At 44.4% G+C, this 21,609-nt stretch overlaps 5 protein-coding genes across 5 annotated transcripts; 2 read left to right on the forward strand and 3 right to left on the reverse strand.

Moving 5' to 3' along the window:
* Positions 1-2,381: 2,381 nt before the first annotated feature.
* On the forward strand, positions 2,382-4,869 carry MONOS_12529 (uncharacterized protein). The gene is made up of 5 exons (XM_067865158.1): positions 2,382-2,865; positions 2,915-3,054; positions 3,148-3,212; positions 3,310-3,674; positions 3,786-4,869. Exons 1-5 carry the CDS (start codon positions 2,564-2,566, stop codon positions 4,369-4,371), a joined length of 1,458 nt encoding a protein of 485 aa, XP_067721027.1. The 5' UTR covers positions 2,382-2,563; the 3' UTR covers positions 4,372-4,869.
* A 981-nt stretch (positions 4,870-5,850) lies between these two features.
* MONOS_12528 (putative serine/threonine-protein kinase Nek1) lies at positions 5,851-9,625 on the reverse strand (the record flags this gene model as incomplete). The annotated part of the gene is made up of 8 exons (XM_067865157.1): positions 5,851-6,101; positions 6,193-7,993; positions 8,156-8,324; positions 8,550-8,585; positions 8,681-8,744; positions 8,879-9,002; positions 9,098-9,390; positions 9,598-9,625. The coding sequence occupies 8 exons, from the start codon at positions 9,623-9,625 to the stop codon at positions 5,851-5,853; spliced, it is 2,766 nt and encodes a 921-aa protein (XP_067721028.1).
* Positions 9,626-10,375: 750 nt separating this feature from the next.
* On the forward strand, positions 10,376-14,878 carry MONOS_12527 (uncharacterized protein; the record flags this gene model as incomplete). Its single annotated transcript, XM_067865156.1, has 4 exons — positions 10,376-10,577; positions 10,666-12,922; positions 13,100-13,307; positions 13,530-14,878. 4 exons carry the CDS (start codon positions 10,376-10,378, stop codon positions 14,646-14,648), a joined length of 3,786 nt encoding a protein of 1,261 aa, XP_067721029.1. The 3' UTR covers positions 14,649-14,878.
* Positions 14,872-16,947, reverse strand: MONOS_12526 (putative Large subunit ribosomal protein L4e). Its single transcript, XM_067865155.1, has 2 exons — positions 16,918-16,947; positions 14,872-16,834 (listed from the first exon to the last, which is right to left on the reverse strand). The coding sequence occupies exon 2, from the start codon at positions 16,829-16,831 to the stop codon at positions 15,170-15,172; it is 1,662 nt and encodes a 553-aa protein (XP_067721030.1). The 5' UTR covers positions 16,832-16,834; positions 16,918-16,947; the 3' UTR covers positions 14,872-15,169.
* Positions 16,948-18,883: 1,936 nt separating this feature from the next.
* On the reverse strand, positions 18,884-19,186 carry MONOS_10045 (uncharacterized protein; the record flags this gene model as incomplete). The annotated part of the gene is made up of 1 exon (XM_067862454.1): positions 18,884-19,186. One exon carries the CDS (start codon positions 19,184-19,186, stop codon positions 18,884-18,886), a length of 303 nt encoding a protein of 100 aa, XP_067721031.1.
* Positions 19,187-21,609: the final 2,423 nt, after the last annotated feature.

Genomic DNA, 21,609 nt, shown 5'->3' on the forward strand with positions numbered 1-21,609 from the left:
CGACTGGTGCAGCAGATCCTCGCTCGGCACCCACTCGTATTCTGCAAGGCTGCTCTTCTCCCACGCTTCTTCCCCGCCCGCCTTTTCTTCTCCACCCCCTGCCTCTTCTCTCTGCCCTTCGCTCTTCTGCAGCACCTTCCGCACAACCGGCTCCCCTTTCTCGTCCCGCACCACCTCCCACCCCTCGCTCAGCTCCGGCCCGCACTTCCCGTCGCAGAAGTTCGAGATCTCGTTCATGTCGTTCCAGATCCCGTCAACTCCCACCTCCCGCACAAACCGCCCCACCCACTTCCCCCACAGCTTCCCTATCTCCGGGTGAGAAAAGTCCGGGAAGATCGTCGACCCCGGCCACACCGCCCCTCTCGCCGGCCTCCCCTCTCTGTCCTTGATGTACATCCCGCTCTCCACCAGCTCCCTGTACGGCTCGTACCCTTCCTCCACCTTCACCCCCGGGTCCACAATCACCACCGACCTCACCCCGTACCTCCGCCGCATCCGCCGCAGCATCGCCCCAAACTCTGCTTTCGGGAACCGCACCGGGTCTGTCGTGAACAGCCGGTAGTGGTCCATGTAGTCGATGTCCACCCACATCGCGTCCAGCGGGATCTTCTCCTCCCGGTACCGCTCCACCACCCCCTCCACCACACTCATGTTCTCGTACCCCCAGTAGCACTGGTGCAGCCCCAGCGTCCACGCCGGGATCAGGCACGGCCTCCCCACCAGCTCCGTGTACTCCTCCACCACCGCCTCCATCCGCCCCTCCTCCCCGCCCAGGAAGATGTACAGGTCGATCAGCCCGCCCATCATCCGCCACGTCAGCTCCCCGTCCGCAATCTCCACCTGCAGCGGGCTCGCCGTCAGCATCAGCACCCCATGCATCCTGCCCCCGGCCCGCCGCTCCACGTGCAGCGGATGCGTCCCGTAGTGGTTCGTCCCGTCCCCAGGCGTGCCCCGGTCCTGGTTCGTCAGCGTGTAGTTGAACGGGTACGGCAGCGCAAACCGCGTCCTCCGCTGCCCCAGCCCGTATATCACCGGCTTCGCCCCGACCGCCGTGCTCAGCTGCACAAACCCCTTCCCGTACGCAAGCCCGTGCCTCACCGACCCCGGCCGCGTGTCGAAGATCGTCTCCCCGCTGCTCCGCCGCGCCACCACAATCCCGCAGTCCTCTGTCACAGACACACGGAACCCCGACTCGGCAAACGCCACCCCGCTCCCCGACCCCGCCGCCGCCTCCTCCACCACATCCACCACCTCGTACGCCGGCTCTGCGTTGTCCACAATCTTGATGTGCAGCCGGTCCCGCGTCTCCGCCACCACCTCAAAGTGCAATGACTCTGCGTCGGGCGGGAACGGCCCTTCCCCCGCCCGCTTCACAAACTCCCCCACAATCACGCTATCCGTCTCCACCTTCCGGCACTCGTATTCTGCGTACCCGCACGCACTCGCTTTCACCAAAACAAGCAAAAACAATATCATCAAGCCTTTGCTTTTGGGTGTCGATCGTGCTCAAACGCCTCATTCCTCCTCAACGGTCTGCACTTTCGCTCCGTATGCAGTCTCGCGCAGCAACACGCATTTGCGCGCGTCGATGCCGAATATAACCGAAACAGCATGTGGATGAGCCCGGCAATGGGAACAAAAACGAAAGAGAGCGGGCGCTTTTCGTCGAGTGTCAAGGAATGCCTTTAAAGACGCATCTTCTTCGCTACAATGTTTGGTGTGCGTGCGTCCTGCATGTTTCTTCCATCAAGCGCGATGGAAAAGACAGTTTCAATTGTCATTTTTAAATTGAATATTACTGCTGAATTGAAAGCACCAATTGGCAATGTTTGGGGGAACTCGTTCACGTTTTCAGAAAAGCCATTGGTGTTGATTGGCCTCGCTGATTCATGTGCGTTTTCGGGCTGGACAAGGCGGCAACCTCTGCAAAACACCAAAACATCAGAAACAGCTGGCGCCGCAGTCTCTGGTGAAGAAATGGCGTGATTGATGGGATTGCATGATGGAAAAGAAGCAGGACTTTCTCTTGTGAAGGATATTGTTGTTGCTGTCACACTTTTGAAGCGAAAACAGAATTCTTTTGTGATTTTTGCTTTGCTTTGCTTTTCTTGGCTTCGGGTGCAATTGCTTTCATTTTGTTTCTGTCTTTGTGTTTGTGTTTATATTCATTTTGCTTTAATTTTTTAAATTTTTTTTCAAAGGAAAAATGAGAGTTGGGCGTGCAAGAGGAGTTGCAGAAATGGGGGAGCAAAAAGGCTTTGCAAAGAAAACGAAAACCTCTCTGCAAAAAGGCTGTCAGCTGAAGGCAGCAGGCTGCACTGCGCTTTCTGCTCTTTTTTTTCCACTTTTTTTTTCAAAGCACAAACATGTTCCATTGCTGAAACCCCTCTGTTTCAAAGAACAAAAGCATCTTTCAAAAAAAAGAATTTTTTTAAAAAAAGAAAATTCTCTGAGTCTGTCTGCAGCAGAGTTCCTCACGGCTCTTCATTGTGCACCCAGAAAAAAATAGCCATCGATTTTGCAATGCTCTCTTCATTGAGCATCGTCGTGGCTCAATAATTTGATGGCTTCTCCTGCAGACGCTCTGCTCGCAGAAACAAATAAAAAATGCTCCGCAATGCCACTTTGCACATCGCTCCTCCATTGTGTTCAACTTCGTCAAGAACACAAACATTTCCTTTTTTGTTTTTTTTTTTCCAATTCATTATTCTCCGTTTCTGGACACTTCAACTTGCACGCAGCCTTCCAAGGCACGTGCCCCGCAAATGCTTATCAGCATATGCACAAGGGGGATGCATTGTGCGATGCAGGAAAAGCAGGAAATGCAGGAAAAGCAGGAGTGGCTGAGCTGTTGGGATTGCGAATGTTTGTGATCGAGGGCATAACACAAACAACATATGGGGAACTTTGCCAGTGCAGCAGGGATTTCGGCCGAGAACATCACAGACAGCAAGATGGTGTGCGGGGCTGGGCAGCGGAAGCGGAGAGCGGTGTTTGTGTACCGGCTGTGCGTGGTGGCGTACATGACGATGTTTATTGTTTCGTGCATTGTCTGTCTGCCCTTCTCCTCCTTTGTGTTGTTTTTCTGTTGAGCTGCTTTCTCCTCTCTTTCTCCTCTCTCTCTTTCTCCTTTTTGTGGGGATGCAGGCGATGCGATGCAGCTGAAGTATCTGACGAAGCAGGTGTATTTAATCACATACGCCTATTTCCTGGTGTGTGTTCATTCATCCCTTTCATGGGCGCACTTTATTGTGATTGTTGCTGTTGTCTTTTTCCGCTGCTTGCGGGGTGCTGCTGCCGGGGGTGCAGTTTGCAGCGTCTTTTGGCAAAGGAGAGGCAGAGTGGTTCCTGAGCGGAGGGAGGGTGCATTCGGCGAAGACAGCAGCGTCGGGGCGGGCAAAGGCAACGTTTGTGCTGGCGGTGATCGGGGTGAACGGCAGCTTCCTGGCGATCCTGACGTTCTGGCTGGTGCTTGCGCGGGGGCACGAGGAGTTCCGCGTGTGGCACGACCTGTGGTTCGGGGTGAACCCGCACGGGCTGAGCTTTGTGCTGATTGTGGTGGACGTGTACTTCTTCACAGGCATCCGGTTTGGCCTGGCGCACGCGTACATGTCTGTGGCGTACTATCTGTTCTACATCTTCATGTCGTGGCTGTATGCAGCCTACACCCACACGTGTGCCCCCTTTTGACTCCTTGTCGATGTCTAGTCTTCTGCTTTGTCGCTTTTCTGTTTTCTGTTTCTTTTTTTGTGTGTGTGCGCATGCGGCTGCATTCTGCTGTACAGGTGGATCTACCCGTTCTTGGCGCTGGGCACTGTGACCGCGAACTATGCGTATCCGATCTATGTTGTGCTCTCGCTCCTCACGCACTGCGCCATGTGTGCGCTGAGCAGGCTGCGGGACAGGCGCAAGGACGCACACAAGCACAGCCACAAGCTCAAGGAAGAACGCTCCGATATCCCGTGCAGCCACATCGTGCCTGTCCCGCACGCTCCGCTGGCATCTATTGCATCAGCTGCGAATGGCTGCTCCGAGGGTGCAGGCACGGACACATCGTGCGGTGCAGCAGCTGTGTGTGTCGAGAGCACTGAGGGAGCTGATGATGCAGCAGATGATGATGATGGGAATGTTGGGGGTGTTGGGGGTGCTGAGGGCGGTGCATGCGAGCGCGGCAAAGGCACCAGAGCTGGAAGGTGCAGCTGGAGCAGCACAGAGAAAGCGCAGGCAGCAGAGGAGGAGCGCAAGCGCATGGAGAGATGGCAGGCGGTGCTGGTTGGGGAGTCTGTGCGGCTGAGCGAGGCGATTCGGATGAAGATGGTGGAGATGGCGCCGCAGTGCCCGCTGGAAGTGGCCAGCGCCTCTTCGGCGTAGCTGGCTGGGAATGCGAAGAAAGCGTGAAGGGGTGGCTGGTGGGCTTGGGAGAGCAATTCGCAGGTGCCGCGGCTGGCTGATGCCTTGGCTTGATGTGCTTTTTGCAGCGCATGGGCTTTTGTGCCAGCGTTATTATGCATCATCATCGTAATTATTATCATTGTTCTTATTGTTGTTACTGTTCATATTTTGATTTTGAATTTTATGTGTGTGTGTGTGTATTTTATCATTTTTTGTCTGTTCAAACTTTTCTATGAGCAAGCTGCTCGATGTTTTTATGATTTGCGAGTTCACAACTGCAGGAGAGCCTGTCTTTGGTTTTGTTGCTTTATTTTATTTTTATTTTATTTTTATTTTTATTTTTTTTTTCTGTGCTGTGTTGTGCTGCTTTGCATTTGTATGTATTGGAATTTTTTGGATTTTGTTTTTGGAGGCTCTGTGTATTTATGAGGCTGCAGGCATGCCCAGCCGAGCCTAACACTGCCTTTTTTTGTTGCATGTGCAATTGTTTTGGTGGGCTGGGGGTGTGTGCTTGGGTGTGTTTGGGTGTGCTTGTGGGTATGGGAGAGAGGCGGAAGGAATGGGAAATGATCGAGAGCAACAAACAGTGAAATGAAGTTGCTGCTTTGCTGAGTGTGCAGAGCAGAGGGGAGCAGCGTGTATAAAATAAGGAGGGAGCTGTGGTTGAGATGGTAAAATGGCCAAAAATGGTGATCGCGGAGAGGGGAGAGAGCATTTGCTGAGAAACAAAAATGAGGGCAGGAAGCAGCGAGGAAAGGGCTGTGAAGGGTATGTGAGGGAGGAGGCTGGAGGAGGAAGGGAAATGCGCGTAATAAACGGCATTCGAAAATTTGTGATAAGCCGCAGTAGCGGATGCGCAAAGAAAGAAGGAAAAGAGGAGTTTATGTTACATTTCTGGAGGGGCGCGCCCCGCTGACAGGGATGTACAGGGTCATCCTCACATGGGTTTTGCTTTGTTTATTTCTTTTTGCTGTGTTTGGGGGAAGGGTGTTTTTCGTGTTTTGTGATTGCTTCTTATTTTTTTTTTTATTTTTCTTTTTCTTTTTCTTTCTCTTTCTCTTGTTCCAGATGTTTGTGTGTTTTTGTGTCATTTGAGGCTGTGCCTATGGTTTTGTGCGTCTTAGCAGAAAGTGCATGTTGAAAATAAAAGCTGTTTTTAATGATTCGTTTTCTGTTTTTTTGTTTTTCATTTTTCATTTCTGTTTCTGCCAAAAGCAGAAAAAAGCACAAAAATAACAAAACATAAATTTAAAAAATAAAAAAATAAACAAAAAATATGAAACACTTTGGTTTCTTCCGCTCAAAACGAAGGGAAGAGAAATATCGAGGAAAAAAATTGTTTTTAAAGAATTTTGAGTGGAAAGAGAAAGCACCCACTCGCTTAACATGGGCAGGAATAAAGCAAAAAGGAAAGCCCATTCTGTGGTGCTTCTGGACGGAACCTGCAGGTGCAGCACCTCAACTATTCTTGAGACAGTTGGCGATGTCTTTGGCCCTTGGTGCAACCAGATTATCGTCTGACTGCGCCAGCGCCTCCACCACTTTTGCATCGACCACGTTGCTCACCAAGCTGCCTGTCACAATCCCGCCGCGCTGCATTATCCGCAGCACCAGCCCCACCATGTTCACGCGCACCCACCGGCTTCTGTCCCTCAGCAGCTGGCTGCATTTCTCCTTGTTCAGCCCTTCCAGCAGCGCCCCGTGGTTGTCTGCCACACCCCCAACCCAGAACACAAAAAAAGAAAAAGAAAAGAAAAAGGAGAACAGAATCAAAAATACAAGTGAAGGACAAAGCAGAACCTGGGCAGAGCGACAACAGGCACAGCGCAGACAGCATGTTCGCCCGCTCAGCCTCTTCTCTTTTTGTGTTGGTTGCAACACCCCAGCAGAACTCCACCATATTGTCAGGCATCTTCGTCAGCGCACGCCCGCGGCTCAGCAGCAGCAGACACCGCGCAGCGTCTCTCTTCACCTGGTTGTCTTCCTCATATTCAAAGCACTTCTGCAGCACCTCTGCTGCTCGGCACTCTTCTGCTGCTGCTCCATACGGGTGCGGACACTCCTCGGCCACTGCACACGCACCCACACACAGCACATTCCCCAGCGCTGCTGCTGCCATCCGCCTGCACTTGCCATTCCCCGGCTCTCGCTCCAGCACCTGCACCAGCCCCGCCACACACCCCAGCTCCACCAGAACTTCGCACTGCTCTGCCCCCATCTGCCACGTCAGGCGGCACAGCGCTGCCACCACGTCTTCCTCTGCCTCTGCAGCCGCCTCTGCCTCTTCCACTGAGGCCGATGCATCTGGAGGCGCAATCAGCCAAACAAGCGTCTTCGCCAGCCTTCGCGAAAACACTCGCTGCCTCAGCCCCGCATTCCCGTACAGCACATGCCGCAGCACTTTGCAGTACAGCCCCAGCACTTTCCTGTCTTTCGTTTCCCCTGCTGCCTCTCCCACCGCCTCCACAAACTCCTCTGGCGCCAGCTTCAGCTTCTCTTCCGCGCTGCCCTGCTTCTCCACTTCCTGCGCAAAAAGCTTCAGCACGCCCACATAATACTCGTAAGTGGGCGCTGCTCCTTCTGCCCTTTCCAAAGCGATCGCTCTTGGATCAGGATTCGACCCTGCTGCCGAGACAGACAGATGAATCTGTGAAGAAAGGTGTGAGGACGCACTCGAGGAAGATGATGCTGATGCTGTTGCTGCAGATGGTGTTGCTCGCATGGACGAGAATGTTGAGGAGGGCTGAGACGAGAACATGTTCTGTGGCTGGCTCGATGCCAGCGGATGCCAACTGCTCTGCTGAAACGAAGCGGGGCCAGACTGATGCGAGGGAGGTGGTGTCGAAAAGGAGAAAGTGGCGGAACGTGATGGCTGTCTGCCTGACGACTGCATGTATTGCTGTCCGGAGTATGAGAAAGTGGACAAAGACGGAGTTTGGGTCTGATGCACCTGGCGATAAGCGGAAGGCGGCAGAGCAGCAACAGAAGTCGACAGGCTGTGCATCCCATGCGGCGTCGCCAAATGATCGAATGTGGAAGAGTTTGCGGTTGTGCCTGTTTCACGAAAAGAGCGCTGCGATGCAGACAAAGAATGAGGAGAGAGATGCGATGCCACAAAACTTGTTGAATGGCTCGGTGCAGCTGATGCAAATGAGCTTGATGAAGCACCAAAGCCAGGCGCATAATGGGAAGATGATGCGGAAGATGATGTGGAAGATGAAGCGGAAGATGAAATGGAAAGCATAGGTGAATGTGAAGAGTGAGAGGTCGATGACGTGAGGACCGAAGCCGACATAGAATTAGCCGAAGACGTCATTGATGCAATAGGCGCAGACGAGACAATAAAAAGCAGACCCAGCTTGACTAGGACTTCTTCCATGTGCTTGAGAACAACCTTCTCTGCAAACTCCCCCACCTTCTCTCTCAGCTTCACAACACTCTCCAGTTGCGCCTTTTCTATCTCCACCTTTTTTTCTGCATCTTTCGCTTCTGCCAGCATTTTCTCCATCTGCTGGTTCGCCTCTCTCATCTCCTCCTTCACCCGCCTGTTGATCTCAGGCAGATTCAGCAGCTGTGCCGCAGTCGGTCTCCAACGCGGATTCTGCTCTCCCCACAGTCATCATCAGCGTTTGCGAGTGGCACATTCGCAGCCAATAGAAGACCCCAAGCACACAGTTCCGCATGAAAAGAAGATAGAACAAGAATTGTCATCAAAGAAAAGGTTAACACAAAACAGAACAGAACAAAACAGCACCCAACACACCTCGCTCAGCCCTGCCACGATGAAATCTCTCAACACATCTGATAAATGCCCCAATTGTGTCCGCACATACTCTGGCTGCAGGTTCAGCTGCTCGTTCTTATTGAACGTGTTCACTGCCATCTCATACATAGTCACCATCAGCGCGTAAATGTCAGACGCTGCTGTGTACCTGGATCAACCAATAACACACAAAACACACAAAAATACACAAAAATACACATAAACGTCACTGCGAAAGCAAGTGCTCGACACCTGATATCCCTCTCCGAGCTTTCAGGCGGAAGGCAGTGCACAGCAGACGCAAAAGCAAGCGCAATCGCAAAAAGACAGTAAGTGAATGGAAAACAATCTTCACAAGAAAAAAAAACAGAGTTCATTGAACTGATTTGCACACAATTTCTTTGGATCCACTTCAGGTGCCAAATATCTTCTGTTTGCCACGCGGTAAGAGACAAAGAAAGAGAAATATAAAGAGAAATATAAAGAGAGAAATAAAGGCTTGGCAGCACAAATAAAAACAGATACTCTGTTCCTCCTATCCGCGTCGCCTGAACGGATGTCGTCAGCGTTCGTGCCAGTCCAAAGTCGCCTTGTGCAATCAACAGCACATAGACCAACCGGAATTCATGAGCAAAGTGTAATCCAGAATGCAGGCAGACCAACATAAAAGTGATGTTATATTAACAAAAAAACATGAGTGATGTGGAAAGCAGATGGGCAGACCAAGCTTGGCGCGGTGCTCGCCATACAACAGGATGTTGTCAGGCTTCACATCGCGGTGCACAATGCTTTTCCCGTGCACTGCCTCCAGCGCTTGCGCCATGTCCGCAAGCACATCCCATATGATCTAGTGCATTCCCCAGCAGCAATTGTGCAGCCAGGCAAACAAAGGCAAATCTCTCAGTTATTTCCATCAAGCGCAACAACACATCGCAGACACACCTCCTCGGGGATCGGCTTCCCTCTGTGCGGCTCCTCTTCCATAAAATTCCTCAACGATCCGCGATCGCACAGCTCCATGATCAGATGCACGCTGTTTCCGTCTTTCTGAGCATTGACAAGCTCCACCACATGCTCATTCTTGATACTCTGCAGCGCCTGAATCTCCTTCATCCACATCGAGCCCCACCCTGCGGCACTCATCATCTTGTCCGCGTACAGCCTTCCCGTCTCCACATCCTTCACAACGAACACGTTTCCAAAAGTTCCGTCTCCCAGATTTCTTCCCCGAATGTCTTTCCTCCCCGTGCAAAAGAAACCAGAAACAAAAACAAACATATAGCGAAATAAAATAATCAGAATAAAAATAGAATTCCAAAAAACAAATGCGCAGCCGCAAAAATCAAAAGTGAACGTTTTGTGAAGGCAAAAAAGAGTTTTCGAACTCTGGTCAAGATCTCCTCAATTTCATTTCATAAAATGGTTATTTAGTTTGTTCATACATTTTCCGAGAATGAGCTGGCCTTCCATTGTTTCTGAAATGATGCAACAATAAATAAAACAAAAATAAAATAGAAAAAATATAGTATGGTCCAATAAATAAATAAATAGAATACACAAAAAAAAAGTTTGCACTTTTTTATCTCTAAATCGATTTTGAGATAATAAAAATGATGATAAAAAAATTGTGACACTTATCGAATTTTTCTTCATTGGAAAACAAAAAAGAACTATTTCTGACTTACACAGTTGATGGAAAAAATTAATCTCTCTTAAAAACATATTCTTCATGTTCAAATCTGAACAATCATTCGAAAAAGATCTGTTCTTTCAGAATTTTTGATCAACTGTTTGGCTTCAGAAGAAGTGAATGGCACATGAACAAAACAAACGTGAATATCTTTATTGACTTTTTTCGCAAATGTTTCAAAATATCCTTTTATCAAATATCACTAGATTGAGAATATGTATTGCTCTCGTTTTATTTTTGTGTGGAGAAAGATGTTTTTTGCTTCATACCCATATATTTGTTTGAAAGAACTGATAATTTTTTTATTTTGAATTCTTGATTGTTTAAATTAAAAGAAAGGTGTGCAAAAAGTTGAATACTTATAAATAAAAATCTCAATATTTATATCGATGTTATTGTTAAATTTTTGTTTTGTGTGTACGATTTGAACAAAAACTATAATTTATTTGAAAAAATCTAATGCTTTCGAATATAACGAATTTTAAAATGAAAAATCACTTCAATTTTTTTGTAGGGAGAAGTTCTGTGAAATGGCTACTTTGCCACGTCTTTCACCTTTAAAATATGAAGATATGCAAACTCCTCGTCAGAGCGATAAGAGCTTACAAAGATATGATAATTCTACATATTCAAAGGGAGAACGAAATAAAAATAAAAAAACATTTTCAGTTGATTTGCCTCCAAGGAGTCAAACTTCGCTGGGCTCACCCATGACTGAGAGGAAATATTCTGGTTTAATAAAATATTTTTAAAAATTATTTATTAATCGAGTTTTAAATGCACTTTTTAATGAAAATGTTCATTCTGTTGTTCATTCAAGATCTTCTTCCTTCATTAGAAAAATCTTTGTTTTCTGATGAATTGAATGATCAAACAATGATTGCAAAAAACGCAATAGAGCAAGGTGAACGCTTATTCAAGCGGGACCAGAGCTACAGACCGCTTACAGAGAGAAGCTCTCACTCAAATGAAGGGAGCAAGAATATTCTTGCGGAAAAAAGAAAATTATTCAAGATTTTGCAGGATGTTGATCATTTGATGAACGAACGAGGTCATGGTAGAGGAATAAGCTCGATAATTGAAAGGCACAAATTGCTGCTGAAGGACGAAGGGATTGATGTTGATTCGCTGGATGGAGTGGTGGACAAAGGAGCACATGGAAGCAGAACGCCAGGAGCGAGAAGTCAAACCAGTGCAGCAGTATTAGGCGGGTACTCGAAGAATTCATCGGAGTTTCGAGAAGCGAGGGTGATGCAGACTCATCATAAAGGAAGCGATCACGGTATGGAAGCATCTCGGCCAGGCGCGAAAGAGATGCAGCCATCAAACTTGTTTCCCCAACAAAGGAAAGTTTCAGTGGCAGCAGCTGTGGAGGTGGCCGATGCAGCATCCATTGCCGCAAAGCTGTCCGGACTCACGCTGAAGGGCAACCCCCACAACGTCAACTCAGAAATAGCGGAGTTCAAGCGCATGGTGGAGCTGAGTAAATCCAAGCGGTCCCAAGCTCCCCGACGGAGCAAGCGAGACGAGTCATTTGCGACCAGCAGTGAACTTGGCAGCAGTCGATACGCAAGTGACGCAGATGTTTCACCTTTGCAGATGCGTCGCACGAAAAAAAGAGAGAGAGGCGAGGGAACTGGTGTGGAAGAGGCGCAGCATCGGCAGAAAATCGGAGTGAAAACCGTTTTGCGCGATCGGCGAGTGGTTGATGCTTCAAACGACGACATCCAAAGTGCGATGGCGCTGGCAACGCTGACGGAAAGAGAGGACGCATACAGAAAGCTGAAGAAGGAGGAGCTGGAAGAGGAGATTCGCATGCAGACGCTCAGAGAGAACGAGAAGGAAATGCGGAGGAAAGAAAAAGAAGAGTTCTGCCGAAGAGCCGAAGAGAAGAAGCGGGAAGACGCAGCAGAGGAAGAGGCAGTGCGGATGAGACTGCGTGCTTCGGAGGAGCAGCAGGATTTGACGAGGTCGCTGATGGAGAGTGGGCAGAGGGAGGAAGGTAGGCTGAGCAGAGAAGCGTATTCGGAGCAGCGGGAGCAGCTGGGCAGCAGAGTGAGCCACCGCCTGGTGAAGCACGATGGAAGGGAGGAGTGGAGCGATTGGAGAGAAGAGGACGAGGAAGGTGAAAACAGCGAAGGAGGACTCAACAGCAAAAGGGGCACTTCAGGCGCATTTGAAGGAGTCGGTAGGCAAACAGGTGAGATGGATGAGAACGGAGAGTATTTGGATGAGTTTGATGGAAGCGATGAAGAGAAGGATTATGAGGAATCAACGTTTTTGACTGCAACCCCGATTCGGTCACGAAGAGTTGAGCAACGCTCTGATTCAACTTCTCCTGCACATATGTATTCAACGCCTGTGTCTTCATTCACTTCATCTTCATCTTCTCCATCTCCCACCTCCAAATCCCTTTTTTCTTCTTCTAATTCTTCATCCATTTCACCGAAAATACTCCAAATCTCCGTTTCCGACCCCTCCGCTGCTCAGCCATTGACACAGCGGACGTTCCTACCTTCTCTGACAGACAGAGCCAGGCGGGCGCCGGTTGCGTCGCTGCCGCTGTCGACGCTGCCTCTGCTTGTGTTTGCGTCGGCGCCGCCGCAAAAGACGAAGAGAGAGCTGCTAGTGCCACTGCAGGCAACAGCGCGCGACGCCAGCGAGGCTGAAGCAAGGAAAGTGCAGGCGGTGCGCGAGCGGTGGAAGAAAGGGCAAACAGAAGAGGCGATGAAGAGAGAGGAGAAGAAGAAAGTATTTGAGCAGGAAGGCGAGGAGCGGCTGCTGTGGCTGGCGAACAGAGGCACCAGCAGGTGGCAGAAGAAGCGCGAGTTTGCAGTGGGCAGAGGGGAGTTCATCATAACACACGAAATGAAGCAGATCTGCAAGCGGTGGGCGGCAGTGATAACAGCGTCTGTGCGGATGGCCGTGCTGTTGGACCAGCTTGGCGAGGACAGGGCCAAGCGGTGGATCAAAGCCAAAGCGGAAGAAGAGCGGAGGAGAGAGGCCGAGGCCATTGCAATGCAGCAGAAAAGAAAACGCCAGCTGAGATTGCTGAGAGCTTTTACTGTCATTTCGAGGTGTGAATATTTTGGAGTGAAATGCATGCTTATTTTAGTGATAATTAAATACGTATGTGTATATATTTGCTTTTTTAAATTTTGTATATTTGAAATGTATTTTTAACGTTATTACTTTGAAATGAATAATTTTTTGTTTTTTTGTTTATCGAAACAATCCCAATATGCTTGATTCAGGGTTCTTGGAGCCTTTGTGCTGTTGCATCGCCTTAAGCAATGCTATTCATCGGCATGGCTGATACAGTCGTTTCTGGTGAGTGTCAAAGCTCAGCTTTCATTTCGCATTGATGTCAAACGCTTTCGCACGCTGATAATTCGGCTGCAGAGGCTGGCAAGAGGATGGCTGGATTTCATTCAGCCAAAGATTGATGCGCTGGATATGATGGTATGTGACTTATGAAAAGGATAAAAACACATCATTCTCTGAAGCTGTGACATTTATTCAAGGACTTTTGCATTTATTGAGGTTCATCTGTTTATAAATTGTTCTTTTTCGTTGATTTTTTTTTTCTTTCTTTTTGCTTTATGTATTTATTTGTGCAATTCCTTGTATTATTCCATTCCTATTTATGTCTTATGGCATTAACATTCATTTGTTATATTTAAGTGGCATGACGTTGAGACAGAACTTATTTACGGGTGTCCAGCACGCACAGTAGATTCACTTCGCTATCCTTCCACAAGCTCCAAATCTGGTTCTTATGGCAAGCAATCGTCTACCCTTCAGCGCAATCTCAATGCTTCTTCCACAACATCCTTATCAAATTTGCAAGTTTCCGTTCCTCCTGATTCTTCGGCTTCATCTCCATCTTCATCATCGTCACCTTCTTCTTCTTCTTCACAATCTGCTGATAGCAAAAAGTTGGATTCCGTCTATGATGCGCTGATGATAATCGGTGGCACGCGGGTGGAAAGCTTGTTCCGTAACCAATTTTCAACACTTTTCTTAACAGCCAGCGAGAAGCAAATTGTGGAGAAGTTCGTGCAAGTGATGGGGATACAGCCGAAGTCATTGGCCAAAGCTGCTTCTGAAGACGCTTCAGCAGAAAAGGGAGAAGAAGGCAGCAGAGCCCGTCTGCAAAAAGCAGGAAGCAAAACTCTTCTGAGGCAGCCAAGCACGTCAATTCTGATACGCTCGCCTCTGATGAAGAGGCACGCAGACTCCAAATTGAGGAGCATGAATGGTGGAAGCAGTGGAATGCAGAGGAGCGGAGAAGACGGAATGAGCGGAGATGCAAAGGGAAGGAACGAGGAAGGCGAGAACGGGAAAAGGGCAGGTGCATCTATTTTGACTTCAGCCAAGAAAGTGTCGACACAAAAGACAGATGCTGATCCTGAAGAGCTCAGACGGAGCAAGCTGCCCACGCACGTCCCGTTGTACATCCGAAGAGCATTGATAGCAGATGCCCTGAGAAGCATGCGAGTCTTCTTTATTCTGCATATGATAGAGATTAAACTGGATTCAATCAAAGCACAGAAAATGGAGTCTCAAAAGGAGCAAGACGAGCAGCAGACAAGCAGCCCAGCGGTGCTGGTCCGTTCGCGTTCGGTCCTCTCGTCTCAGTCGAGACTCCGCTTGCTTCAGCCTCAAAAGCAGAAGCCAAAGCAGAAACCGGCGCATGTGGTTGTCTTCCCCGCATATTCAATGATGAAGCGGGTGATGCGACTCATCGTCCTGCGGGGAATGCAGAAGTGCATCGACAGAGCAGCTGAATCCTCAGAATGAATGGGACGTTCTGGTTAATTATATATTTTGGAGAGTTATTATGTTGTATCTGATAAATTACAAAAACATAACAATTTTGTTAAGCGTGCTTTTGTTTATTTTATTTATTTTCATTATTTTATAAATGTCTTCTGTTTCAACTACTTCGTTTTAGAAGTTGTTTTTCTGTTGTGTTTTTGATGAATATTCACACTTGGCGTAATTTTTTATTTCACTTCATATATTTTTTGTTTCAAGAATGTTTCTTTCAACAACATTTAAGTTTTCACAATTAGCATTTACGTCTTTTGAAATCTTTTACCAATAAAAGATCGTTTTCTTTTCATTACCTTCTATTTGAATTATAAAAAAAAAATAATAATTATAAATTCAGCCATCAGTTGGCATTGTTAATATGTTCACTCAATGTATTGCACATTCAGTAAACAAACATTTGTGTTGCATGGAATAAAAAGGAATGAAATTCTAATTATTTCCATTAGCAAAATGCCTTACCACTAATAGGCTGCTTGAAAAGAGATTTACTTCTTTTGGGTAGCTTTGGCTTTTGGTGCTTCTTTCTTCTCGACTTTCTTGACATCCTTCTTTGCATCTTTGTTAACTGGTTTCTTGGTGTCTTTCTTTGCATCCTTCTTCACATCTTTTTTCTCGGTCTTCTTGACATCCTTCTTTGTTGTGGTCTTTGGTTTCTTCTCAACTTTCTTGACGTCTTTCTTTGCGTCCTTTGCTTTTGAGGCTGCTTTTGCCTTTTTTGCTGACTTTGCTTTCTTTGATTTCTGTGATGTTGTGGCTGCTTTTTTCAAAGCCTTTGCTTTTGCCAATTCGGCAATCTTCTTCTTCTTCTCTTCCTGCTTTGCCTTGCGTTTCTCGGCTTTTGAGACTGGCTTGACCTTCTTGTCCTTCATCTGTTTCTTTGCTTCTGCCATCTTCTTCTTATTTGCCTCTCTCTTTGCCTTTGCGCGTGCAATTGCCTTCTGGATTCTGTCCAACCGTGCTTTCTTTGCTGCCTCTTTCTTCGCCTTCTTTTCTGCCTTGAGTTTTCTGAGGACAACTCTTCTCTCCTTTCTGCGCAGTGGAACTCCCCATGGATCAACAAGATTGGTTCTCTTTGTCACTGGTCCCTTCACCTTCTTTGCTGGAAGCTTGCCAAGTGAGCGAAGTTTCTCAAGACGTGCTTTTCTTGCTTGCTTAACTTTGCTGTTCAAAATTGTCATTCTTCTGATTTTGCGCACAAGAAGAAGTTCTCCTCTCTTTCTTGGGATGCGAGGATGTGGGTGCTTCTTTGGCTGGACATATCTCTGAACAGAGCCAGAGTGAATGATACGGTCCAGATCTGTCAAGACCATGTGAGAAGTGGGATGGCGATATCCTCTCTTCATCATGGCATCACGACGGCGAGTTCCATAGAGTTTGTCCAATTTTCTGAAGGCTGCTTCAGTCCAAATGACAAAACGACCAACATGTCCACCAGGTGCCATTTCCTTGAGGTTAAGTCTGCAGACGTTGATGCAGTTCACACCAGAGATGTTTCTGCATGCACGAGACAAACCTTGTTTGCCTGCATGAACAATCAAAACACCTTTTCTCTGGACATAGCGACGGTTACGCATCTTTCCTTGGCCAGCTCTGATCTTTCTTGAGTCTGCTGATCTCTTGATATCGTTGGTAGCATGCAGCATGGACAAGATTCTCAAAGCTTCTTTTGTCTTCTTGATGCGCTCAATGTCGTTTGAGACAACCAATGGGATCTCAGGAACTTTTTCGATTCTGTGACCATGGGCCATCACCAGAGATGGAACTGCTGATGCAGCGATGGCAGAGCACATGGCGTATCTCTTTTGGGTCACATTAACCATTCTGTGCCATCTTCTCCAGATTTTCAGTGGAGAGAACATGCGACCACCACGAGTCATGTTGGCGAACGCACCCTGGCCGTTTCTTGAAGTTCCTGAGCCAGAAATACGTGGCACACGAGACACAGCTCTTCCTGTACCCCATGATTCAGCTGAATGTTGATGTCCAGCTTTGTTGTAACGGCCATATGGCTGTCTGCTGTTCTTTGTGATGTTTGTGTGCACAAAGTTGACAACATCAGGACGGATTGGACTGTAGCGAATCACTGATGGAACGTGAATGTTCTTAATAACTTTTGCGTTTTTGTTATAAACAGAGCAAAGAGACATATTCTTCAAAAATACAAAAATATGTTCATTATATAAAATATTAATGAGATATAATGTTTACAACAATTACTAAAGGCTCATCACACTGTTCTTGGATTTTGAAACACAAATGAAATTCCCTATTTGCCAATTTACCATAATTTAGGATAATTTATCTGAAAAGAAATTCATTTATTTTTTCACAAATATTGTTCTTCACAACAGATAAAATTCTTTTAACATCATCTTCACTCATGAAAAATATATATTTTTCAATCGCTTCGACACTTGTTTTTTTTTTTTTTTTTTTTTTTCAAAATATATTTTACTATTCTGAAATATTTAGCTTGTATCTGAATCTCTTTCTGACATGAAATTTTGATAAAAATATATTTTTGAATGAACGAAAAATTGTATTTTCATTGTTATGAAAAAAAAATTATTTGAAACTTCAATTATGAAAGGAAAAAGCCAAAACAAGAATTATTGAAAACAAAATTTATTTTTTTTTCTTTGGAAGATGAAAAGAAAAAATGTTAATATTGCTATCAAACCAAAACAAAATAAAAAAATCGAATTGCGAAAATAGAAGTTAGATTTATGAAAATATACTGTTTCTGTTTTGATTGTTAAAAAAATATAAAATTAAGAAAATTGAAGTTATGCTGTTTGTTTTCATTTTCAACTGTCTGTTTTATTATTTGTGCATCTTTAAATGACCCATTATTGATGCTGTCCATTGGCAAATGCCAGTTGCGAGTTGCCTTCAATAAAATTAAATTCGTGTGTAACAAATGCAATTGATCTTTGATAAACAAAAGAAAATAAGACAAAAAAAGTTTTTCTTTTATATGAAAAAGAAGAAGATGGAGTGAGTGATGAAAGCTGATTGTTATATGTTAAGACTGAAGAATTTGTTGAAAACAAAGCCTGAGAATACGACGAATTAGACGCATGATGCAAAGGAGGAAGATACATTGGTAGAATCGATGATGACAAATGAGGCACAGTTGCTGGCTATGGAAAGATCGACTTGATTAGCTTATTATTCTGTTCATTTACTGTTCGTTGGGTGCTTCACGAAATGGAATCAAGAATTGGAACAACGTGTGTTGCAGAAGAAACTGGTATCTGATGAAGAGTTGACTGAAAATCAGAAGTTGATTATTGATAAGCTGGAGTATCAGAAAATTCACTCACAGAAGATACTTCATTTTCACTTTCTAAGCTGTTTTTTTCTGCCTCAGTTTTTAATGTTAGTTCTCTTTCTCTTTTTATTTCTCTTTCTTCCTCTCTCTCTCTCTCTCTCTTTCTTTCTTTCTTTCTTTCTTTCTCTCATTTTCTATCTCCTTCTTACTCCTTTTCACTCTGAATTTCGCCTTCCGTATCTTCTGCATATTCACAAGCATTTAAAAGGATTGATCATCAACAAACTCGTATTCCACCTTTAAATCTTCAATCATCTTCAGAGCCTCCAGCTGCTTCTCATTATGCAGCCACAGCAGCCTCTTTTTGCAGCTTATTGCGAATTTCCGCAAACTTCTCGTCTTTCTGCTTTTGTGATTTTCCCACTTTCTGTTTTGATTGTATTCGGTTCAACTCGGCTTCTTCCTGTTTTTGATTCTCATAGAGCATATTCTTCTCCTCCTTCCGCTTTGGCTATTCTTGTTCTTCCATTCTCTTTTGCTCGTCCCTCAGAATCTTCCCAAAAGTAATGTTTTCATTCCCTTCCTTTTCCAGCTCCAATTATCTCTGTTGTCATCGCTCTTTAATCTTCAGCTGCTTCAGCTTTGCTTCCATTGCTACATATCTCCTCTTCTCCTGTTCTTAATCTCACTGCATCTGAATCTCCCTTTCTCTCTCAACCATCCGAACTCCTTCGTTAACTCGCCCTGCTGCGAGCTGCTGCAATTTGTTGTTTTTTGAGTCTAATTCGTCTTTAAAGTCATCTGTTCATGCTTCTTTCGTTTCTGTCTTGCCTTTTTTCTGCTTGGTGTAGTCTTCTTCAATTAGTTTTGTCAGCAAAGCATCGTCTCATACCACTCCCTCTAACCAATTCTTCCTCTCGATTTTCTAATTCCTCTTGATCATTCTGAAGTTCTCGTTCATCACGATACCCCATATCTCCACAAAGGATTTCTTTACCCGATCTATAATGTCATCATCCAGCTTCTCCTGCTCCATCACCCGCAGATGCCGCAACCTCTCCTTCATATATCGCAACCTGTCGCTCCTTCGCTTTTGGTTGATGTACTGCCAGTTCCAGCTCTCCCGCTTCCTCCTCACGCCTTCCAGCGCATTCCGGATAGCCCAGTGCCACAGGTCCCGAAGCCGCTTCGACACAACTTTCCGCCCTATGCCAATCGCGTCTAGCATCCAAAAATGAGTCAAATCTTCGTTAGCTTGTTCTGATGAATGTGAAATCGAAGACGATTGCAACGAGATGGGTGAATCACGTGATGAAAAAGATGCAATAACGTTTGAAAAAGTTATGATAGGAGATAAAGATGGAAAAGGCGAAGAAGAAGAAGCGGATGAAGTTGATGATTAAAATAAACTGCTGTTTAGAGGGAAAGCCGTTTGAGGAAAAGTTTTTGTCATTTATCGTGTTGCTTCAGTCTTTGCCTTCAATTGCTGATGCCCCTGCTGTCAAATGGACAACTGACAATGCAGCTGAGAACAGAAATAGATAGATTTTGTTTTGCTATTTGTGAATTTTCTTCGCTTTGTTGCAAGGTCTTTCTGTGAATCGACAATGGAATGAAAATGGGTTTGTACACAATATATTGCGCATATTGTGAACGTGATTTATACATCATTGATGGAGAAAGTACTTGCATGGAAGTAATTACAGAAGGATGTGATTGCAGGCTCATTCCAAAAGAAACACTGTTGAAAGAGGAAACTTCATGATAAGATTGGAATTGTTGCAAAAATTGTTGATGGAAATGTTGTTGTTGATGAAGCATTTGCATGTTTAAGAGTTCATTTTGTATATGATCAAGCACTTTCTATCGCTGTTGCTGCGATTAAGATCAAAAATTGTCGCAAAACAAGATGACATTCAGGGAGGAGATTGACGTGATTAAGAAGAGAGAAGAAGGAGAAGGAAAATGGATGGAAGGAGAAGAAGAAGGAAGCGAAGAAAATAAATGTGCAGTGAAAAGAGCATAAAAAACAAATAATAACCTGACAAATTGTTATTCTTCATTTTTTCCTTTTGTTTTCAATATTAATTCAGCTTTCTTCCTCAAAATTGTTTGTTATTTCTTTTTCTTATTTCCAGTCTCAAAGTTGAATTCTTAATATCTCCAAATTTTCACAGCTTCTTTCCATTTCCATTTGAATGAGACACTTTCCGTTGTGCAATTTGAATTATGATGCGCAAATCATCACAAATAATTATGAATCTTCATCATCAGAATAAACAATTTTTTCAAATTTCTATCGTTGTTCATCGTATTAAATAATAAAAACAATGATATTTGTCAAACATTTTTCATGTATTAACCTGCTATTTCCACAAATCTGAGTATCAAAACTTAAAATGTGTAATTATTATGGAATGCAATCAAAAATATATATATATATTATTAAGTTAATAACGAAAATATATGAAGGCTGATGAAGTGCTTTGTGAAATGTTGTTTTGGACAACGAATAAATTATGTCAGACAGATTAACACACAATTTCTTTCAAAAACTTAAAATTTAAAAATGTTATCAATGATATTTTTAACAAAATTGTTTTGAAAGTCAATTTCTGAATGAAAAGAAATGTTTCAAAAATGTTAATCCGTTCGACATATTGATCTTTTTCGACCGACTGATCTTTGTCGTTCGACTGATCTCGACAAAGATCTGTCGATAACCCATTGAAATTATTTGTGATCAATAAAATTATTATTTGTTTGTTCGAATCTTGAAATAATTAAAAAAAATAATAAATAAAAATAATAAAAATTCAATGCAAAAAAATGCAATATTTAAATTTAAATGTTATAAAGTTTATCAAAAAATTAAACACAAGCCGACTGTTTTGTCGGTCGACTTGTCGAGTTGATGAAAAAATGTCGGTCTGTCGCAAAGGCCTACAGTTGTGATAATCTTATCATCTGAATTCAAAAACACTTCCCAATGACAAACAATCATTTGAAAGTCAACACCTCGAAAAAAGAAATGATTTCAAAAATAATCACTCACATTTTTTTTAATGAGTGAATGAATCACAACAAATTATCATTTCGATTTTCTAATATTTTTCTTCATAATAATTGATTTATTCAATAATCAAAAATATAATAACACTTGTTTTTCTTTTTTTTTAGTCTAAAGAGTTTAATATTATATTTCTTTAAAAGAGTATTTTTTTGTGTTTTCAAGTAATCACTCCGTTGAATTTGACCAAAAACCAAATATTTGAACGATGGATGTTTTTTATTGCAGATTTGTTTGAGTGTTAAATTTGATCGATCGACAGCAAGAATTCAAGAAAAATTGAAAATTTCAATAAACCTGAACAATTCACATTTTCAACTGATCAGAAAAAATAACACGAACAAGAGGGAATCTTTTCGAAATGACTGTTAAAGTTTTTGATATTTGTTTTGAACTTCAAATGACGTTTTATAAAGAAATAAAAAAATATTAATCAGACAATAATTATGAACCTGTGTGATATATTAACATTTTGTTGTTTTGTTCATTGGTGAATTTTGCCTAAACAAGTGGTTTTTTTTTTTTTTTTTTTTTTTTTTTTTTTTTTTTTTGTAAGTTGAGTTGTTTTTTAAAGACCTTGC

This window comes from Monocercomonoides exilis (assembly GCF_001643675.1).
Source record: "Monocercomonoides exilis strain PA203 chromosome Unknown scaffold49-690789, whole genome shotgun sequence".
NCBI classification, from domain to species: Eukaryota; Preaxostyla; order Oxymonadida; family Polymastigidae; genus Monocercomonoides; species Monocercomonoides exilis.

Excerpts from the sequence above, each read along its gene's own strand:
- MONOS_12526 (XM_067865155.1), bottom strand. The coding sequence starts at position 16,831 with ATGTCTCTTTGCTCTGTTTATAACAAAAACGCAAAAGTTATTAAGAAC.
- MONOS_12529 (XM_067865158.1), top strand. The coding sequence starts at position 2,564 with ATGGCTTCTCCTGCAGACGCTCTGCTCGCAGAAACAAATAAAAAATGC. Across the intron at positions 2,866-2,914 it reads GAGCTGTTGGGATTGCGAAT|TGCAGCAGGGATTTCGGCCG; the intron begins GTTTGTGATCGA and ends GAACTTTGCCAG. Across the intron at positions 3,055-3,147 it reads TATTGTTTCGTGCATTGTCT|GCGATGCGATGCAGCTGAAG; the intron begins GTCTGCCCTTCT and ends GTGGGGATGCAG.